This window comes from Peromyscus californicus, unplaced genomic scaffold (assembly GCF_007827085.1).
Source record: "Peromyscus californicus insignis strain IS unplaced genomic scaffold, ASM782708v3 Scaffold_15__1_contigs__length_86483966, whole genome shotgun sequence".
In the NCBI taxonomy this organism is placed as follows: Eukaryota; Metazoa; Chordata; class Mammalia; order Rodentia; family Cricetidae; genus Peromyscus; species Peromyscus californicus.
In genome coordinates, this window is record NW_026294447.1 from 37763347 (window position 1) to 37781426 (window position 18080).

Here is an 18080-nt window from a genome sequence, read left to right on the forward strand (position 1 = left end):
ACAGTAAGTGCTGGATTTCATATTTCATTCTGTCCTTGAGATGGACATTTTTGCTTGACCGTCAGCTCCCACTTGTCCAACTTTCTGACGTATGTTGTCATGATGAACTGGGGTGTCTCCTCTGGCCTAGGGGCATAGAGTTCATTCTTCCCATGGATTTAACAGTTAAACAGCCACATCAGTGCTTCAGGCTCGAATGTGTTATTTCTAGCGAGGAATATGGCTTGATCTTTGACATGCTATTGATTTCCAGAGCTGCAAACACAGCCTTCCACAGGCTTAGCACTTTGGGGGCTTGGTTGCAGGTCAGAAACTATGGTTTCTGTCAGCAGCAGCAGCAACTGTATTTACTTCAAGCCAGTAGTAAGGACTTGATGTCTTGAGGTCCGAGTATCCCTGTCAAAGAGATATGCCATTAAAGAAAGAGAGAAAGATGGGGCTGGAGAGATGGCTTATGGATATGAGCTCAGATGTGTTGCTGATCCGGGGGGTCTTGAGTTTGGTTCCTAGAACCCACATTGGGTGGCTCACAAATGTGTAACTGCAGCTCCAGGGCATCTGATGTAACCCTTCTGACCTCCATGGGCACCTGAACACACACATACACAGGTACACACACATACACACACACACACACACACACACACACACACACACACACACACACACACAGACATATAGAGACAGATATGCACATAGACATATACACATAGACAAACATGTACAGACATACACAGAGAAACACACAGACACACACATACAGACACACAGACACACAGACACAGACACACATACAGAGACACAGAGACATGGACACACACACACATACACAGACACATAGAGACACAGAGAAACACACACAGACACATACACATGCAGACACACATATACAGACACACACATAGACACACACAGACACATACACAGACACACACAGACACACACAGACACACACACACACACACACACACACACACACACACACACACGCTAAAATAAATCTTAAAAAGAAAAAGGGACCGTCTGAACATTTGCAGTGGGAAGGCCTGTTCATATCATTTCTTTACCACTTTCCTGGCTGAGCCCCTTGGGGCCGAGCACTCACTCCGTGCCTTCGTGTCCTCACTTATACCTGAGAATATTGCTTGCCTCGTCTTGCTGTGCCGCCGGGTGAAACATTAACAAGGTGAATGTACCGTGTGGTGGGATTAAAAGTGTGCACCTCCCGATCCCACATGTGTGTTGAGGATTCTGTAAAGGTTAATTTTTGCTCTGATATTATCTAGTGATTGTGTGTTAGGCTCTCGGTCGTCTCAGACCTCCTGCAAGGTGTGTGGCCTTATGAGAGGCAAGCAGGGGCAAGTCAAGGCAAGCAAACAGAACAGGGCATGTGATTCATTAGCAGAGGCCTTAGTAATGAAAGGTGTTTTTCATTGACAGACACACTTCACGCGTGACAGGCCTTTTAAAATACCCCAAGGGAAGCAGCTCATTTATATGTTGAAGACTCTCTGACACCTTATGGAAAACTCCAACTCCAATTTGTTTAGGCACAGTTTGGCTCCTATTTCATCTATTTTATGTATTTCAATTCCTACCACTTTTATTACCGAGGACATTTGTTTGAAAATGGGATTGCCTCTCTGTTTCTTTGATACTCAGAGGTAGTCTCAAGGGTAGAGGAGACTGCAGTCTGTTAGGGGCTGCTGCGGAGGATGGTACAACAGGAGGGTGGGGTTCAGAGGAGCAAAGTTTGGGAGGTAGTATGGGGGGAACAGGAAGAGAATGACTATTGAGTTGGAGGTCCGGGGTATATTCATCTAGAGACCTGTGTTACTGGTTCTGCACAGGCCTCATGGGGAATAGAGTTGATCCATTCATTGATTAATTCAGTTAGTAAATGTTTTTGGAGCACTTACAGCGTGCTAGCCTAAAGTCTGGCATGTTACGTCCTGGGGACCACATTCAGCCTGGCCCGATGCTTTGCATGCTGTGGTTGGGTTGCCTTGCACCAGAGTGCAGAGTGGAGTAGTTGCCTCAGAGGTGGGGTAGCCCCCAAAGCTAAAAGTAGTTACTGTATGGCCTTTTGTAGGAGAGATTGCTGGCCTCTGTTCCAGGCACAGGGAACAGCAAGGTGGGAACTCTTGGAGTGCAGTATGTGGCGTGTTGGTAAACTAGCAAGTTGGAATAGAGTGAGTGCAGGGCAAGGTGGACGGGCCAGCGATCCTTTGAGAAATCTGGCAGGCAGATCTGTTAAGACCTTGGCTCTTTGTGAGTGAGTTGAGGTGATTTGGATAGCTGAGTGCACAGAAGTGAATAGTTGGACTTAAATTTCTACATATGAATTAACTCGGGGAAGCTGAGGGTTGTAACACAAATTGCTAAATGGTCTTATAATAAAAAAATCCCTGCCAGGCAGTAGTGATGCACGCCTTTGATTCCAGCACTCAGGAGGCAGAGCCAGGAGGATCTTTGTGAGTTCAAGGTCAGCCTGGTTTACAGAGCAAGATCCAGGAGAGGTACCAAGGCTACACAGAGAAACCCTGTCTCGGAAAAAAAAAAAATCCCAAGCCAGATATTAGGGTAAATGCTGAAAGATTAGAGGGACAGAGGAACAAGCCATTGCTGTGTCTCACTTCGCCAACTCCACAAATCCTCTGATTGAATTTCTCTAAGTCCTCAGCCGAAAGGGGTTCAACTGAAAAGGCTCTAGTTGAAAAAGCTCTAGTTCTGTCTCCTCATGCTTTATATACCTTTCTCTGCCCAGCCACATTACTTCCTTCCTAGTGCTGGGATTAGAGGTGTGTGACTCCCAAGTACTGGGATTAAGGGTGTGTGCCATCACTGCCTGGCTCTGTTTCTCTCCTAGACTGAATCAATCTCATGTAATCTAGGGTGTCTTTGAACTCACAGAGATCCAGATGGATCTTTGCCTCCTGAGTGCTGGGATTAAAGGCATGGCCAGGGTCTAACCTTCAAAGCCTTACTTTTTCCAACTAGGCCCCATCTCCTTACTTTTTTAGAACCTCCCAAAATATTGCCAGCAGCTGTGCCCGTAGGGTTTTTTTCTTATTAAAATCATAACAATGGTCATAAATTTTACTTTTGACCCGATAGGCATCCATGAGAGTTGGTGATGGATGTTAACAATTAAGCTCTTCTTTTATCCCCAACAATCTAGCCTCCATCTGCCTCCTCCACTAGCAGCGTTTATCAGTAAGCAAATGAATAATGAGATGGAGTGAATACCTGTAATATTGTGTTGCTTCAGCATCCGTTTGGGATGTAGGTAAAGAAGAATGTTGGCTGACTTGAGCTTTTGAGTAAAATCACACGCTGACTTATTCACAGTCTTACCTCAGAGTGGGCGGTTCAGGGGGCCCTAGGGTGGGATCCAGCCACCTGCTTCTGAAGAGGCACAAAGGCTAGTTTTGTTCAGGTGTCCCTCAGACCGTACTTCACACATCCTGGGCTAGGAAAACAAGGCTGTTGTGGTGTTTCAAATGACAGTACCTCCCACTCCCATGTAGGCTCATCAGTTTGAATGTTTGGTTCCCAGTTGGTAGATTGTTTAGGAAGAATTAGGAGGTGTGGCCGTGTTGGAGAAAGTGTGTCATTGGGTGTGCCTCCTGACTGCAGATGTGGAGGTGAGCTCTCAGCTACTGCTTTAGCACCATGCCTGCCTACCTGCTGCCATGCTCCCCACCGTGATGATCATGAAAAGTCTCATGGAGTCCATGAAAAGTCAAGAAAGGAGAGAAAGTGGGCTGGAGAGATGGCTTGGCAGTTAGGAGTGCTTGCTGCTCTTTCAGAGGACCAGACATGGTTCTCAGCACCCATGTCTAGTAGCTCCTAACTGCCTGCAACTCTGGCTCCAGGGACCCTGACACCCTCTTCTGTCTTCCCTGGGCACCTGAACACGTACAGATCTATATGTATACACATCAATAAAATAAAATAAATCTTGAAAAAAAGAGAGGCGAGAAGCAGAACAGGTAGGTAAAGTAGGAAGGGTTGGAAGAAGGTGCTGTATTTCAGTGCAGATAGATGCACAAGCTGTGTTGAATGTAAGCCTAGGAAGCCAACTGTATGCTCTTTAAAGAAATGGTATAAAGTCCAAGTTGAAAGTAAAAGACTGGAAAAAGATGTGCTTTGTGTATATTTAAAGAGAGGCCTGTGTCTATATTTATGAAGCATGAGTCAAAATAGACTACAGAGAAACTGGAGACAAGGCCATTTGTAGCAGTAGCTTCTGTGCAGAGAGGAAACCAAGTGACAGAACAGGGCCAGAGCAGAAACTTAGGAGGCGATGACCTGCACATTGCTGCTGCGTCTCTCAAGTCTTTGTTCTGATGGGAGGCTTGGTGATGTTCCTTTCTGTCTGGCGCCTGTCCCTTGGCACCTGCTGCTGGGTCAAGGGCTTTGGTTGGATGCAGAGTACTCAGGGATTGTTGAGGAGGTAGGCCATTGGACGAAGTGTCCCCAAAGAATGGCTGTGTCGTCACTGGTGAATTGAGGAGGTATGAGTAAAGAGTATAGGGTCTTTCTGCCTAGTGGTATAAGTTCAATACCCAGTAGGCCTCCCAGGACTGTGTGTGGACAGAGTAACATCGTCATCCTCCAGGAGCACATTCTAAACTATCTGACTGTAGTAACCATTTTGACTGTCCGCTAGAAATGGAGGAACTACTGGCTGCTTCTGCCTAGCTACCAATTTGCAGGAGCCTGCCAACTTCCGGCCAGTGCATCAAGGCTGATGGTGACCGTGGCTGTGCGCTGTTGTAGTAGTGGTTACAAGTGCCAGCAGTGGCCATGCCTTTCCTGCTCTTCCTATCTAAAGTGCTTTACCTCTTCTGGATCCTTTACTCCTTGACTCTCTGATTCCTGCCACTTCCTGGCAGCTCTGACAGTGTGCTAGGCATCTTTTTGCTTCTTCTCTGCCCCTCCCTAGAGTGTGTAAGCTCCACATAGGCAAGAACTGTCAGTTGTTCAGATTCTCCACTGTAGCTAGGACGTCGAGGAAGGATGCTGGGAGTTGATTTGTACCAGGTACAGTACACTGAGTACTTTATGTGATTATTTCTTCTCATCTTAATTTAGAGGTAGGAGTTACCTTGTTTTATAAATGAAGAAACCGAGGTCCCATGAGATTAAGAATATGGCACAAAGTCATACAGTCTGTGAGTGGCAGGGCTGGGATTTGGTTCTGGATGGCTGCTCTATGAACTCCTTAATTGCTAACCTTTCTTGACCTTCCTTTCTTGCACAGGGTCTGGGGACATGGCCAGAAAGGCTCTCAAGCTTGCTTCCTGGACCAGTGTGGCTCTTGCTGCCTCTGGTGTCTACCTCTACGGTAACAACTACTTGGACCCTAATGACTTTGGTGCCGTTAGGGTGGGCCGAGCTGTTGCTACGGTAGGTTTCCCTCCTTTGGGGGTGGCAGAGGAGTTACAGCATCGCTTGTAGGTGTTCATAGGTGCGGCAGGTGGGCGGGCTGACATATATGGACATACAGGCATGTCAGCTCTGTGTAGCTGGAAGTTTTCCTGTGTCCCTCCCGGTCTGCAGCTGCTCAGACCTGAGTCAACACACAGAGACTTATATGAATTAAAACTGCTAGACCATTAGCTTAGGCTTACTACTGACTAGCTCTTGCACTTAAACTCAGCCCATTTCTGTTAATCTATATGTCACCACACGTTCCAGGGCTTTACCTGTGTGCCATTACATGCTGCTCCCTTGTAGTTGAAGTTTTCCTGTGTCCACTCAGGTCCTGAAGCTGCTCAGACCTAAGTAAACACACAGAGACTTATATTACTTATAAACTGTATGGCTGTGGCAGGCTTCTTGCTGTCTAGTTCTTGTATCTTAAATTAACCCATTTCTATAAATCTATACCTTGCCACATGGCTCATGTCTTACCGGTATCCTTACATCTTGCTTCTCATGGCAGCAGTGGCTGGCAGCATCTCCTGACTCAGCCTTCCACTTCCCAGAAGTCTCCTCTCTGCTTATCCTGCCTATACTATACTTCCTGCCTGGCTACTGGCCAATCAGCATTTTATTTATCAGTCAATCAGAGCAACACATTCACAGTATACAGAAAGATATCCCCAGTATTCCCTGGACAGTGGGCTGGCATTTCCTGACTCAACCTTCCTCTTCCCAGAATTCTCCTTGTCTGCTTATCCCGAATATACTTCCTGCCTGGCTACTGGCCAATCAGCATTTATTAAACTAGTGTACAAAAGCATAATCCCACAGCAATTCCCCTTTTCTGTTTAACTAAAAAGGAAAGTTTTAACTTTAACATAGTAAAATTATATATAACAAAATAGTTATCAAGCAAGAATTACAGTTATAATATCTAGTCTGTTTGTATTTGGCAAAATTAAAGAGGATATCTATCTATTCTATATTTGTGAGTCTAAGGTTTCATATCTACTTTATCTTTTGTTATAACCAAGGAATATTATAATTATAACTATGTAGTGTTCAACTACATCAAAGACCTCAGAAGGATGCATTATTATCTAAGTAAACAAGAAGAGCATTGTAAGCAACTTCCAAAAATCTCGAATGACAGAGGCAGCTGCCTGCCTGGACAGTTACCCAAAGTTCCTCTGTAATGTTGGGGCATCCATCTTCAACCCATAGGCCTAGTCTTTCAGTCATTTTTTTTCTCTGTGTCCTGTAGAATGTCTGGTAGTTTCTTCTGCAAAGCAGGAGCCTGAAGAACCATCTCGCCTTGCAAATTTCAGTGGTCACCTTCTTATGGGTCCTGCATGTCTGGTTTATACAACATTTTGTCGAGCAGCCCAGGGAAGAACAGTTTCTTGTCCAAATGGCTATTTTTGCCAGGAAGAAGATAAACTCCATATGGAGTGTCTTCGACGCCCATCTTCCTCTTTGAAGTAAATCAGTGCTGCCAGGAGCAGACATGTCTCACTGTCCAGAAAGTCTAAGTTTTTTTTTTTTTTTTTTGTTTTTGTTTTTGTTTTTCGAGACAGGGTTTCTCTGTGTAGCTTTTGCGCCTTTCCTGGTACTCGCTTTGGAGACCAGGCTGGCCTCGAACTCACAGAGATCCACCTGCCTCTGCCTCCCGAGTGCTGGGATTAAAGGCGTGCTCCACCACCGCCCGGCCTGAAAGTCTAAGTTTTTGAAACATTTTATATGCCATATTCTGTAGGTCTTTGAAGTGTTTGAAGATTAATTACCTAATTGAATTATATTATGTATACCTAGAAAATTCAACATGACTATAAGTTTGACTGTCATAGAAGACTAATTATTAATCTGTATTTCTTAATTATCCATGATAATTCAAATGAGTTATATAAATATAATACCTTAAACAAGAGTAGATATGTATATACAGTATAACAAAATTAGCTTTAAATTTGTATCAGTAAACTAAAATCTATACCAATGTCAAACATTTTAAATAAGTTGCTCTTTGAAAGTAGGTTCAACAATCCACCTTTTTATCCTATCATATCTATATCCTATATTTCCATATCATATCCTCCTTTCTTCTTTTAGAAAGATATTATGACCAATAACAACTTGTAACCAGCTACCTAAACAAAGACAAACAGCCATAATCTATTTCTTTGGAATGTGGGTGTAGTTTTCTAGGCTACTTCCTGCTGATTGGGGGCACTGGTAATCTTATGGGGACACAAAGAAAATTTTAGGATTATGGTCAAGTCCTGACTGGATTAGTCTGTGAGGCTGTATTCTCTGAGTGAGTTGCCTTGAAGTTGATTTTAGATGTTGGATGATCTGGGCCATGGTGTCATTGGAGACCTTTCAGGGGGTCTTGGCTGGTCAAACCATATTAGTCTGGAAGCAATCCACAGGTTCCCATATTCTGTGGAAACAAAAGCAGAACCTCTTTTCCAAAGCAATGAATCCTTAGACATAATTTGTTGAATCAAGATATCTTTAAAATATATATATTGGTTTAACTCAGCAGCTTTTACAATCAAATGTCTCTCTGAAGTTAAAAATCCCAAAGACAATATAATCCAGATTCTCTGTTTAATATCTTTACGTGGCTTATTTTTTATATTACCTTTACTGTCTCTTTAAAGCCTTTATTTTTTTAAACTTTCTATTTCTTTATATAACTGTCTGTATTCCTTTTCCTCTCTCTTCCAAGCCTATGTACATTTTTACACACATAGTAAACCATTTAGAGGTTTATTTAATCTGAACCTGACTTATTGTGAATCTGTTGCTTTAAACTGTAGAATGACTAAGACTGAAATGGTAGCTTTGGCTGCTGGCTCTGCCCACCTCAGCTTCCCAACATGGCAGGACTACATTTACAGCCAGCTCTGGGAGAACCATGCTCACCACTGACTCTGGGAAGCAGTGGGTCTATGCTTTCATCCAACAGCGTATAGTCCAGAAACTTCTTCTTGTTTTTGTTTTTCTGTTTTTTGTTTTTTGTTTTTTGTTTTTGAGAAACCCTGTCTTGAAATTTAAAAAATAAAAAAATAAAAAAGGAAAGTCATGAGTTTCAACTGAGAAAGGCAGATGGACCCCACAGTGAGCTGTCCATTCTCTGAAGACCTCTGGTCCTGTTCATCCTGATTTATTTATTATTCAGTGAGTTTATTTATTATTCAGTGAGTAAACCTTGCTGATAGCTGGTGCTCAGCACGTATAGGTGGAAAGAAATTAGGCTTTGGGTAAGTACAAATGAACACTTTTTTTTTTTGGTTTTTGGAGACAGGGTTTCTTTGTGTAGTCTTGGCTGTCCTGGAACTAGCTCTGTAGACCAGGCTGGCCTCAAACTCATAGATCTACCTACCTCTGCCCTCCTAGTGCTGGGATTAAAGGCATGCACCACCACTGCCTGGCTGTGAACAAACACTTTTGAATATAAATCTCAGAATGCAGTTTCTAAGGTCTTTAGCTGCTCAGCTCTGAAAACGAAAGTTTGAGCTTAAGTTTTCTCCATGCTGGAAGCCTGTGATTTTCTTGTTGACTGTGGATAAGGGCCCCTCATTGGAGGGTTTTGGCCAGAGGATCTAGAATGGAAACTCAAATTTAACAGCATTCATTTGGTTAGTATTTATTGAATGTCTACCTGTGTCGTGTAAAAGATGCTGGAGAGCAGTAATATGTAGGAAGGACCAGCCTTAAATTCAGACAGTTCACAAACAAGGAAGCAATTGGGCAAGTGAATTTAGAGGTGGTTGATTGTGGTCAATTATGGACAGTTTCTGTTGTATAAAGGCCACTTGAGATGGGACATCTCTGGATGAGTGTCGTTTGTACTCACCGCTGAAGGCCAGGAAGGAGCATCCAGGCTAAGATATGGGGGCTGAGCATCCAAAGGGTGGGACCAGTTACTTTTATAGACCCAGCAGCTCCTGTGTGGGGCTCCTGGCTTTGGCAGAGGTGTGGTATTTGATGTCCTCAGTGTTAAGCTTTCTCCTCCCTTGGTTCACAGACAGCTGTCATCAGTTATGACTATCTCACCTCCCTGAGGAGTGTCCCATATGGCTCAGAGGAGTATTTGCAGCGTCGATCCCAGGTAAGGAAACTGTGGGACCCATCAGAGCTGGGCCCGGATGGGGTGTGTCCGAAGAGTGGGCACAGAGTGAGCATGGAGGTAATGGTCACTGGCCATGGGGTTTGGGACAAAGGGAACGGAAGACCACCTGCTCCTTCTTATGCAGGTGCCTTAGTATCTGTGAGTGGGACTGCCAGCCCAGCTCAAACTGGGTCTTCCATACTGTGGTGGTTTGAAAGAAATTGGCCCCAAAGGGAGTGGCCCTATTGGAGGTGTGGCCTTGTTGGAGTGGGTGTGGTCTTGTTGGAGGAAGTGTGTCAACGTGGAGGTGGACTTTGAGGTCTCATATATGCTCAAGCCAAGCCACACTCAGTGAGTGTCTCAGACTGCTGCTTCCTGTTGCCTGTGAGTCAAGATGTAGGACTCTCAGCTATTTCCAGCACCATGTCTGCCTGCATGCTGCCTCGCTCCGTACCATGATGATAATGGACTAAACCTCTGAAACTGTAAGACGCCATCTCAATTAAGTGTTTTCCTGTGTAAGAGTTGCTGTGGTCATGATGTCTCTTCACAGAAATAGAAACCCTAACTAAGACACATACTAAGGCCGTCGCATGTGGTTGGGGAGGTAACTGTGTGTTTCTGGTGACAGCAGGGACGTAGGCCAACTCAGGAGGGATAATAACTTCTAAGCTGTGTTGTTAGGCAGAAAGAGGTGAATTATTTTCTGTTCGCTGAAGGCCAGTGGCCTTCAGTAGGGGTAGAGCTGTGGACCTCACACACCTCCGCAGTCAGAATGTAGTAGTTGATGTAGATGCATTAGAGATACCAGGGAGATGGGGGATCAAACATGAGGTCAAACAGAGCGAAGCTGACAACAGATGGGCGTGTCTTTGCTCAGGTGGTTCCTGTGGCCCAACTGTCCTTAGAATGCTGAGGTTTGCTTCTGGGCTCAGCGTGGACACCTCTCCTCTGTGCTGCTTTCTTTCTAGGCATCCTTTGTGGATTGGAGAGTTAATGAAAACATTTTCATTTAAACTCTTCACTTTGCATGTTTTAACTGTCTACAGAAGTAACATAGAGAGCAGAGCATAGTGTAATGACCCCACTCCTCCCCTGGAACTGTCCAGCCTGAGGAATGATTGATTTGTCATTTCTCTGGTTTATTTATGCACTCTGAAGTGTTTAAACGAAACCTCAGGTGTCATATTGTTTTACGTATAAATTCTTCAGTACATGTCTCTAGTAGAGAAAGACCTTTGAAAAACCACAACCATAATAATATTGTGGTCACGTGTAACGAGATGAGCAATTTCACAGTAACTTCTGGTTCGTGTCCAGGTTGCTCTTCTCCCAGAAATGCCTTTTTAAAGTACTGTTTTAAATTTATGAGTATGTGTGAACTCTGTGTGTGTGTGTGTGTGTGTGTGTGTGTGTGTGTGTGTGTGTGTACATTGGGTGCCTACTCTACCACACTCTGCTTGATTTCCTTAAGGCAGGTCTCTCACTGAACCTGGAGTGAAGCTGGAGGTGAGCAAGCCCCATGTGATCCTCCTGTCTCCACCAGGTTCACAATGCTGGGGTTAGAGGTGTACGACACCACATCTGGCTTTTTACCTGGAATCTGGGAATTCCTGGAATCTGAGGAAATCCAGGTCCTCAGTTTAAGCCATCTCCCCAGCCCTGAGATTTATCTATTTATAGTTAGTTTGTTCCAACCTGGATCCAAACATTGTATTTATATATGTATGTATGTATTACATTTTGCTGACATTCCCTGAGTCTTTTAGAATCCATAACATTTCTTCTCTCTTCCTTTGTTTTATTTTTTATTTAGTTATTCACTTGTTGGAGAGCTGGATCATTTATCCTGTAGAATTTCCACATTCAGGTTTGGCTGATTGCCCCCTCAAAGTGCTATTTAATGGGAAATGCATTCAGATGACTCACAATTCAAAATATACAATATTTGAAACAGACAAAATGACCCTTGTTCCTCAGGTACCCAATTTCCCTGCCTGGAGGCAATCATCATTTCTTGTCTATCTTCCCAGAGCTATCTTCCTATAATTTAATCACTCTGTCTTTATTCCTGCCATAGATGATAGTTAGTTACACATCTTTTCTCATACTCTTGCTTCTCTTACATTGGAGATTGGGGCTCTCGGTTTGTATATTTAATCTTCAGCAATAATGCCTAGGATGGGGCTGGAGAGATGGCTCAGTGGTTAAGGGCACTTGGCTTTTCTTCCAGAGGACCCAGGTTCAATATCCAGCACCCACACAGCAGCTCACAGCTGTCTGTAATGCTTACACCAATGCACATAAAATAAAATTATACCAGCCTTTTTCTTTTGGGTCACCAACCAGCTCCCAAATCATAACATGGAGACTTATTAGTTTTGAGTGCCCGGCTTTAGCTTAGTTCATTTCTGGCTAGCTCTTTTGGCTTAAATTAACCTGTTTCTCTTTATCTTCCTTTTGCCTTGGGGTTTTTTACTTTCCTTCTCTGTATCCTACTTTCACTGCTTCTCATGTGTGCTGGCTGTTGGCTCTCTGGCTTCTGGCTCCGGGTGTGTCCCCTATTCTCTCCTCTTCTCCTTCTTCTTCTCTTGTTCCTCCTTCATTCCTCTGGAGCTTGGATTTCTGCTCTTATTTATTCTTTCCCTGCCAGCCCTGCCTATCCTCTCTTTGCCTGGCTATGGGCCATTCAGCTCTTTATTAGACGCATCACGTGCCCTACGCAGGCAAGGTAAAATAAATGCAACACATCTTTTCATGATTAAACAAAGGCAGCAGAAACAAAATTGACACACCTTTACACAGTTAAAGTAACATTCTGTAGCATAAACAAATGTGACACATCTTTGCCTAGTTAATATTCCACAACATAAAATTAAATAAATTATTAAAAAAAAACCCCAATGCCTAGAATAGAATGGGTTTAATGTCTGTCTCAGTGTCAGCTTATGCCCTTGCCTTTGGAGAGGCCACAGAAAGAGTCTAAGGTTTTCATCCAGAATCCTGAGGTTGTACCTTTGCTTTGGGAAGGTCATCCAGCCCTGTGGAGTGGCTCTTTTCCTTGTCTGTAAACTAGAGATGGTGATCACCGTTGGAGTCAGTGAAAGATAAAGCAAATGTGAAGGTAAGTCAGAGGTCTCCTGGAAGGTGTGCTTCATGAGGACAGACCTGGTGTAGGGTGTGAGTTTCCAGGTCTGCGGTACCGATACAAGTGCCTGAGACTTAGTTGGTTCTGAATAAAGGCTTGAACAAATGAATGAATGGTATCAAGGCTTCTCTGTAATATCTCAAGGCCCTTGTCTTTGAGGTGTAGTTCTCCTCTGCTTTCCCCTACGTCCTTTCTTCATCTATTCCATGCCGTGGCCCTTGGGATCCTCCAGAGTGACATTCTTCAGAGATTTCCAGGCCAGGACTAGGGCAAGGTTTGTCTTGGGGAATCCCGGGAGCAGACGGGCTGCGAAGAGACTTGCTGTCCAGTATGTAAGTCATCTGGAAGGCAGTGATCCTGCAGCTCCCCTAGAAGCTGCCGGCTCTGGGAATCTGGTGAGGGAAGTACAGCTAGGCCTTTGATGAGAGGGCAGTACGCAGTGGCTGGATGCACCCGATAACAGAGTGTAGGTTGGGTCCTGGGAGTTGTGCCTGGGAAGGGGATCCAGCAGGCACAGAAGAGCGTGGATAAATACTGCAGGAATGGTCTCAGCATCGCAACTGATAAAGGAGTGAGCAAGGAAAAGCACCATTAGCTCCCTCGGCAAGCCGGCATCTCCAGGTTCCAGAGTGTGTTAGAGCCCGGGGGCTTAGTGCAGCAGTCAGTGACCTGAAGGACTTTCAAGGTCGGCACTGGCAGGCTGGCTCTGTGTTCACACACACTGCATCACGAAGGGAGGAAGAGAAAGCATGTGGCGGCGCTTTGCTAGGCAGCTGAGGGCCTAAGGGTGGGCTCCGGAGAACTGGATTCCTGGTGCCTAGATGCTTGTAACTGAGGTTTGTGTCAGTGGACATGGTCACCATCCAGAAGGAAGTCGCTCCCAGTATAGATGTCTCGTCAAAAGGCTGGAGGTGACAGGACAGGATGGAGTCGATTCTGAATGAAGGATCATTGGGCGATAGTGGGTATCCTCTTCATAGGAAACAACTTCTGGATTTTCCTTTGGTGGTCTACCGTATTGTATTCTCCCTCTCTCTTACACACACACACACACACACACACACGCACACGCACACACACACACACACACACACATGCACACACACACACACACACGCACACATACACACACGCACACACACACACACGCACACACACATACACACACGCACACACACATAGTTGTATGAGTTTTAGGTCTCCACAAGCAGTTGTTCGAGTCAATTCTGCTAGTCCCAGATACTGATTTAGGGATGGTCCCTAGAGCCAGTTCTGACCAGTGAACATCAGGTCCAAACATTTCTTTTGAAACTTCAACTTTCTTTTTCTGTTGTGTTAACTGAGAGTGTAGGCTGTTGGCTAATTTCTGCTGGCAGCCATCCGGCCACTGTGAAGAGAAAGCCCATTTGTGGGTGAAGTTGGTATTAAAGAGTTGGGTTATTTGAGTTCCTGTTAAAACCAATGATTCTTGATAATACTGGGAACTCTTGGAGAAGAATGTCTGGGTTTGAAGCATGATTGGCATTTTGACAGGTCACAGCAAGATCAATAATTCAAGGGAAATGATGCCAAGGAGAGGTTTGTATGGTACAGGGTTGAAATGGAGCCACTGTGGATCAGGAGCCATCTCACCCCGCCTTAGTCCTTGCCAAGCACCTGTTTCCTCTCTGTAGAATGTGGCAATGGCCTGAGCCATTGAATGGACAGAGAGGAGAAAGTTGGTGAATTTAGGCATGTGAATTATTTTCTTTGTAGATGAGATCTTGCAACACAGGTTTACCTTGATGGCTCCTTATTTATTTATTGTATGTTTTGTGTTGTTGTGTGTATAAGATGCCTGTACTTGTGTGTGTGTGTGTGTGTGTGTGTGTGTGTGTATGTGTGTGTGGTGTGTACTTGTGCACGTATGTGTGTGAATTTGGAGACCAGAGGTTGACGATGGGTGTCTTTCTTTGATTGCTTTCCATCTTTACTTATTTATTTAATTTTTTTTTTTGGGGGGGGGCTGTGTTTCAAGATAGGGTTTCTTTGTGTAACCCTGGCTGTCCTGGAATTGGCTCTGTAGACCAGACTGGCCTTGAACTCAGAGATTCGCCTGCCTCTGCCTCCCAAGTGCTGGGATTAAAGGCGCGCTCCACTACCGCCTGGCTCACCTTTAGTTTTTGAGACCGGCTCTGTCACTGAACTTGTGGCTCATCGATTCAGCTAGGCTGTCAAGTGAGCTTCAGGGTTTGCCCATCTCTTCTCTCTCAGAGCTTGGGTTATATGTGCATGCTGTCATACATAGATTGTTTTCTTCCTTTTTTATAATAATAATTTTTTACTATTTTTTGTGTGCATTCGTGTTTTGTCTGCATATGTGTCTGTGTGAGAGAGTGTTGGATCCCCTGGAACTGGAGTTAGAGACAGTTGAGAACTGCCATATGGGTGCTGGAAATTGAACCTAGAGGGACCTCTTAGACAGTTAAAGCAGATCTGGAAAGAGAAGAAGAGAGGAAGTATGAATGAACTGGACGTGCTGCCCCCCACCCCCAATCTAATCAGTGACTCCTTCTGACTCAAGTAGGAGAGGGAAGAGAGAGGTTAGCCTCATGCCCCACTGAGACACCCCCACCTCTGTGAAACTTAGGAGAGGGGTTCCCCAGCAGCATGCAGGTGAGATGGAAGGCAGATCTAAGTCTGCTATGAGAATCTTTTGTGCTCATCAAATTCTGAGAACTGTTATATGTGACCTTGGTTGGGCTTTAGGCTGCTTTAGATTGGAGGGTGAGATGTTGAATTTGGCATTGCGAAGATCTGCAATTAAGGGGAGAGGTCTGATGTTAGCTTTTAGAATCCTGAGATAGCAGGGTGTTTGGGTGTAAAATGAGCTCCCTTTTGGACCAGTGGGTAGGAACCAGAAGAGTATAGTAATGGGCTAAGGTGTGGTGGTATTTATAGGTAACTGTTCCATTGAACTTGAGAAGCATCAGTTAGTTCTAGCTTCCGGTGTAAGGTTCAGAATTGGAAGGCCAAGGAAATGATGGGACTCCTTTGGCTCACCCCACCATTCCAGGCTTGATAGTAACATTTAGACCATGCCACCCCCACCCCCCAAAAAAATCTCATGTTCTTTATACCTTACTCTGTTTCCTTATCTGCTTCCAGCCCGAGGAAAGCACCCCAGCAGTAGAAAGCAGAAGTCAAGAGATCCACGTGGTGGCTCTCACCAGCTCCTGCTGCTGGAGTTGCCTCTTGGCCTCGGAGCCTGAGTCTGGGGCCAGGCTGCTGCTGGGGTGGGCCTGAGGGGTGAAGAGGAGGAAGGAGGGCCACAGAGCTTCTATCCCCAGAAGTTCCTTCTCTACCTGATCCATCAGACAAGCACTTAATTCAGCAAACGTCTGGCATTTATATTCCCCAATGAAGGGGTGAGTGGACCCGCCGAGGATGTTAGCCTTTTGCTTCTGGAAGGAGAATCAACTCTTCAGCTGTTGAACAACTGCTTGTGTTGAGGACAGTTCTCCCTCCAGCCTAGAGAACGGATTCTAAGGATCTTGGTTTGCAAAGGGGAACTGTAGCAATGTGTGGCTCTTCAGGAATATTCTCTGAGATGTGAGCACCATCCTGCCCAAACCATTTTTTTTCTGTTCTTTCTTTCTCTCTTTCTTTCTTTCTTTCTTTCTTTCTTTCTTTCTTTCTTTCTTTCTTTCTTTCTTTCTTTCTTTCTTCTCCTCCTCCTCCTCTTCCCCCTCTTCCTCCCCTCCTCCCTCTCTTCCTCCCCTCCTCCCCCTTCTCCTCCCCTCCTTCTCCCCTTCTTCTCCTCCTCCCCCCCTTTCCCCCTCCTCCTCCTCTTTCCCCTTCCTCCTTCTTTTTTGTTTTTTTGAGACAGGGTTTCTCTGTGTAGCTCTGACTGTCCTGGAACTCATTTTGTAGACCAGGCTGGCCTCGAACCCACAGAGATCCGTCTGCCTCTGCCTCCTGAGTGCTGGGATTAAAGGCGTGCACCACCACCACCCAGCCCAAACCATTTTTCTATTCAACTGTCCCTCTAGCTGACTTGAATTAACCCATTTTATGCCTGGTGCTGCATGAGGCTCAGAAGATATACAGGGAAGGAGACTCAATCTCTGCCCTCTCTCGTCACTCCTGCTGTGTGCTAGGGGAGGAAAGGCAGGCATGTAAGACAGCTCTGTCTTCTTTGCAGCTCTGCTCTGTGGGCTGGAGTGTTTGACCCACGTCAGCAACTGGCTCCCAGTAGACTAGGGTGGGTGGGTGCCTGCTGGAGAAAGCCTCATCTGCAGCAAGGGGACTGTGTGGATTGTTCCACAGTTCCTCTGCATATGCAGTGCCTGTCCACCTGGTGTGGATCCTATTCTGTGGATTTTCGCGCTCTGTGCCCCAGAGACCTCCTTTTCCTGCTTCCCGTGGTTATCATGAGCGTTTGCCTGCGAACATTCTGCAGAGAGGACAATTGAATCCTCGCTATCTCTGTGACTGGCTCTCTCAGCGTCTGTGATAAATTCCACATGTAATGTGCTGGGGTGGGGTCACCTGAGGATTGGTTTCCTGGGGTGAGGGAGGCAGTCTATGATTGAGCTGGCATCTCCTTTCTGGCCTCTGTGTCCCCCAAGTCTTCCTGAGCACCATAAATCAGTGTGGTTCTCTGTAGGGGTCCCGAGCCTGAAGCCTTTGTGATCCGGGGATTGGTCAACAGGACCAACTGCCTTGCTGTAGTCTGGGAGACTCAGGGGACACTGTCTTCCCTTGGGGGGAAGCATGGTGGGACTGCAGCTTTTCCCTGGAGACTGGCTCACCTGTGGTGGCCTCTCCGTAGGCCCAAGGACATGCCAGTACCTACTTATTTGGTCTAGGCTCTTCAGTGGCCTGTGGACTGTGGCCATTAATGGCACCCTGTTTTGTCATTTCTGCAAACAGACTTTGTTTTTTAAAACATGTGAAACATTTAAGAACTGATACTGATAAAATTGCAGTTTTGAACTCATTTTTTTTCTTTAAATAAAAAATTAGACTTATTCATTTTATTTCATGTGTGCATATTTTACCTGCATGTATGTATGTGTGGTCATGCGTGTGCTTGGTGCCTCCTGAGGTTAGAAGTAGGCCTAGGACCCCTTGGAACTGGAGTTATGGGTGGTTGTGACCCACCATGTAGGTGCTAAGAGTTGAACCTGGGTCCTCTTCAAGAGCAACCGTGCTTTTAACCAGTGAGCCATCACTTTAAGATTTTAATCAATTACATTTACTTATTGATGTGTGCGTTGTTCATGTGTGCACTTGTACGTGCATGTGTGCCTGCGTGTGTGTGTGTGTGTGTGTGTGTGTGTGTGTGTGTGTCTGTCTGTCTGTCTGTCTGTCTGTCTTGCAGGAGTCAGTTCTCTCCTT

The 18080-nt window shown here is 45.2% G+C and overlaps 1 protein-coding gene and 1 long non-coding RNA gene across 5 annotated transcripts in view; both read left to right on the plus strand.

Annotated features, from left to right (window-relative positions):
* Positions 1–18080, plus strand: part of Adck1 (aarF domain containing kinase 1) — a 100194-nt gene that overhangs the window by 2251 nt on the left and 79863 nt on the right. For all 4 annotated transcript variants that reach the window (XM_052738636.1, XM_052738640.1, XM_052738638.1 and 1 more), the window contains exons 2-3: positions 5270–5415; positions 9467–9550. In XM_052738636.1, the coding sequence (XP_052594596.1) occupies positions 5281–5415; positions 9467–9550 (219 nt within the window). In that variant the 5' untranslated portion in view covers positions 5270–5280. The remainder of the gene's footprint in view (positions 1–5269; positions 5416–9466; positions 9551–18080) is intronic.
* On the plus strand, positions 9561–17719 carry LOC128110807 (uncharacterized). The gene is made up of 2 exons (XR_008218334.1): positions 9561–12674; positions 15846–17719. It is a non-coding gene; the product is annotated as an uncharacterized LOC128110807 (long non-coding RNA).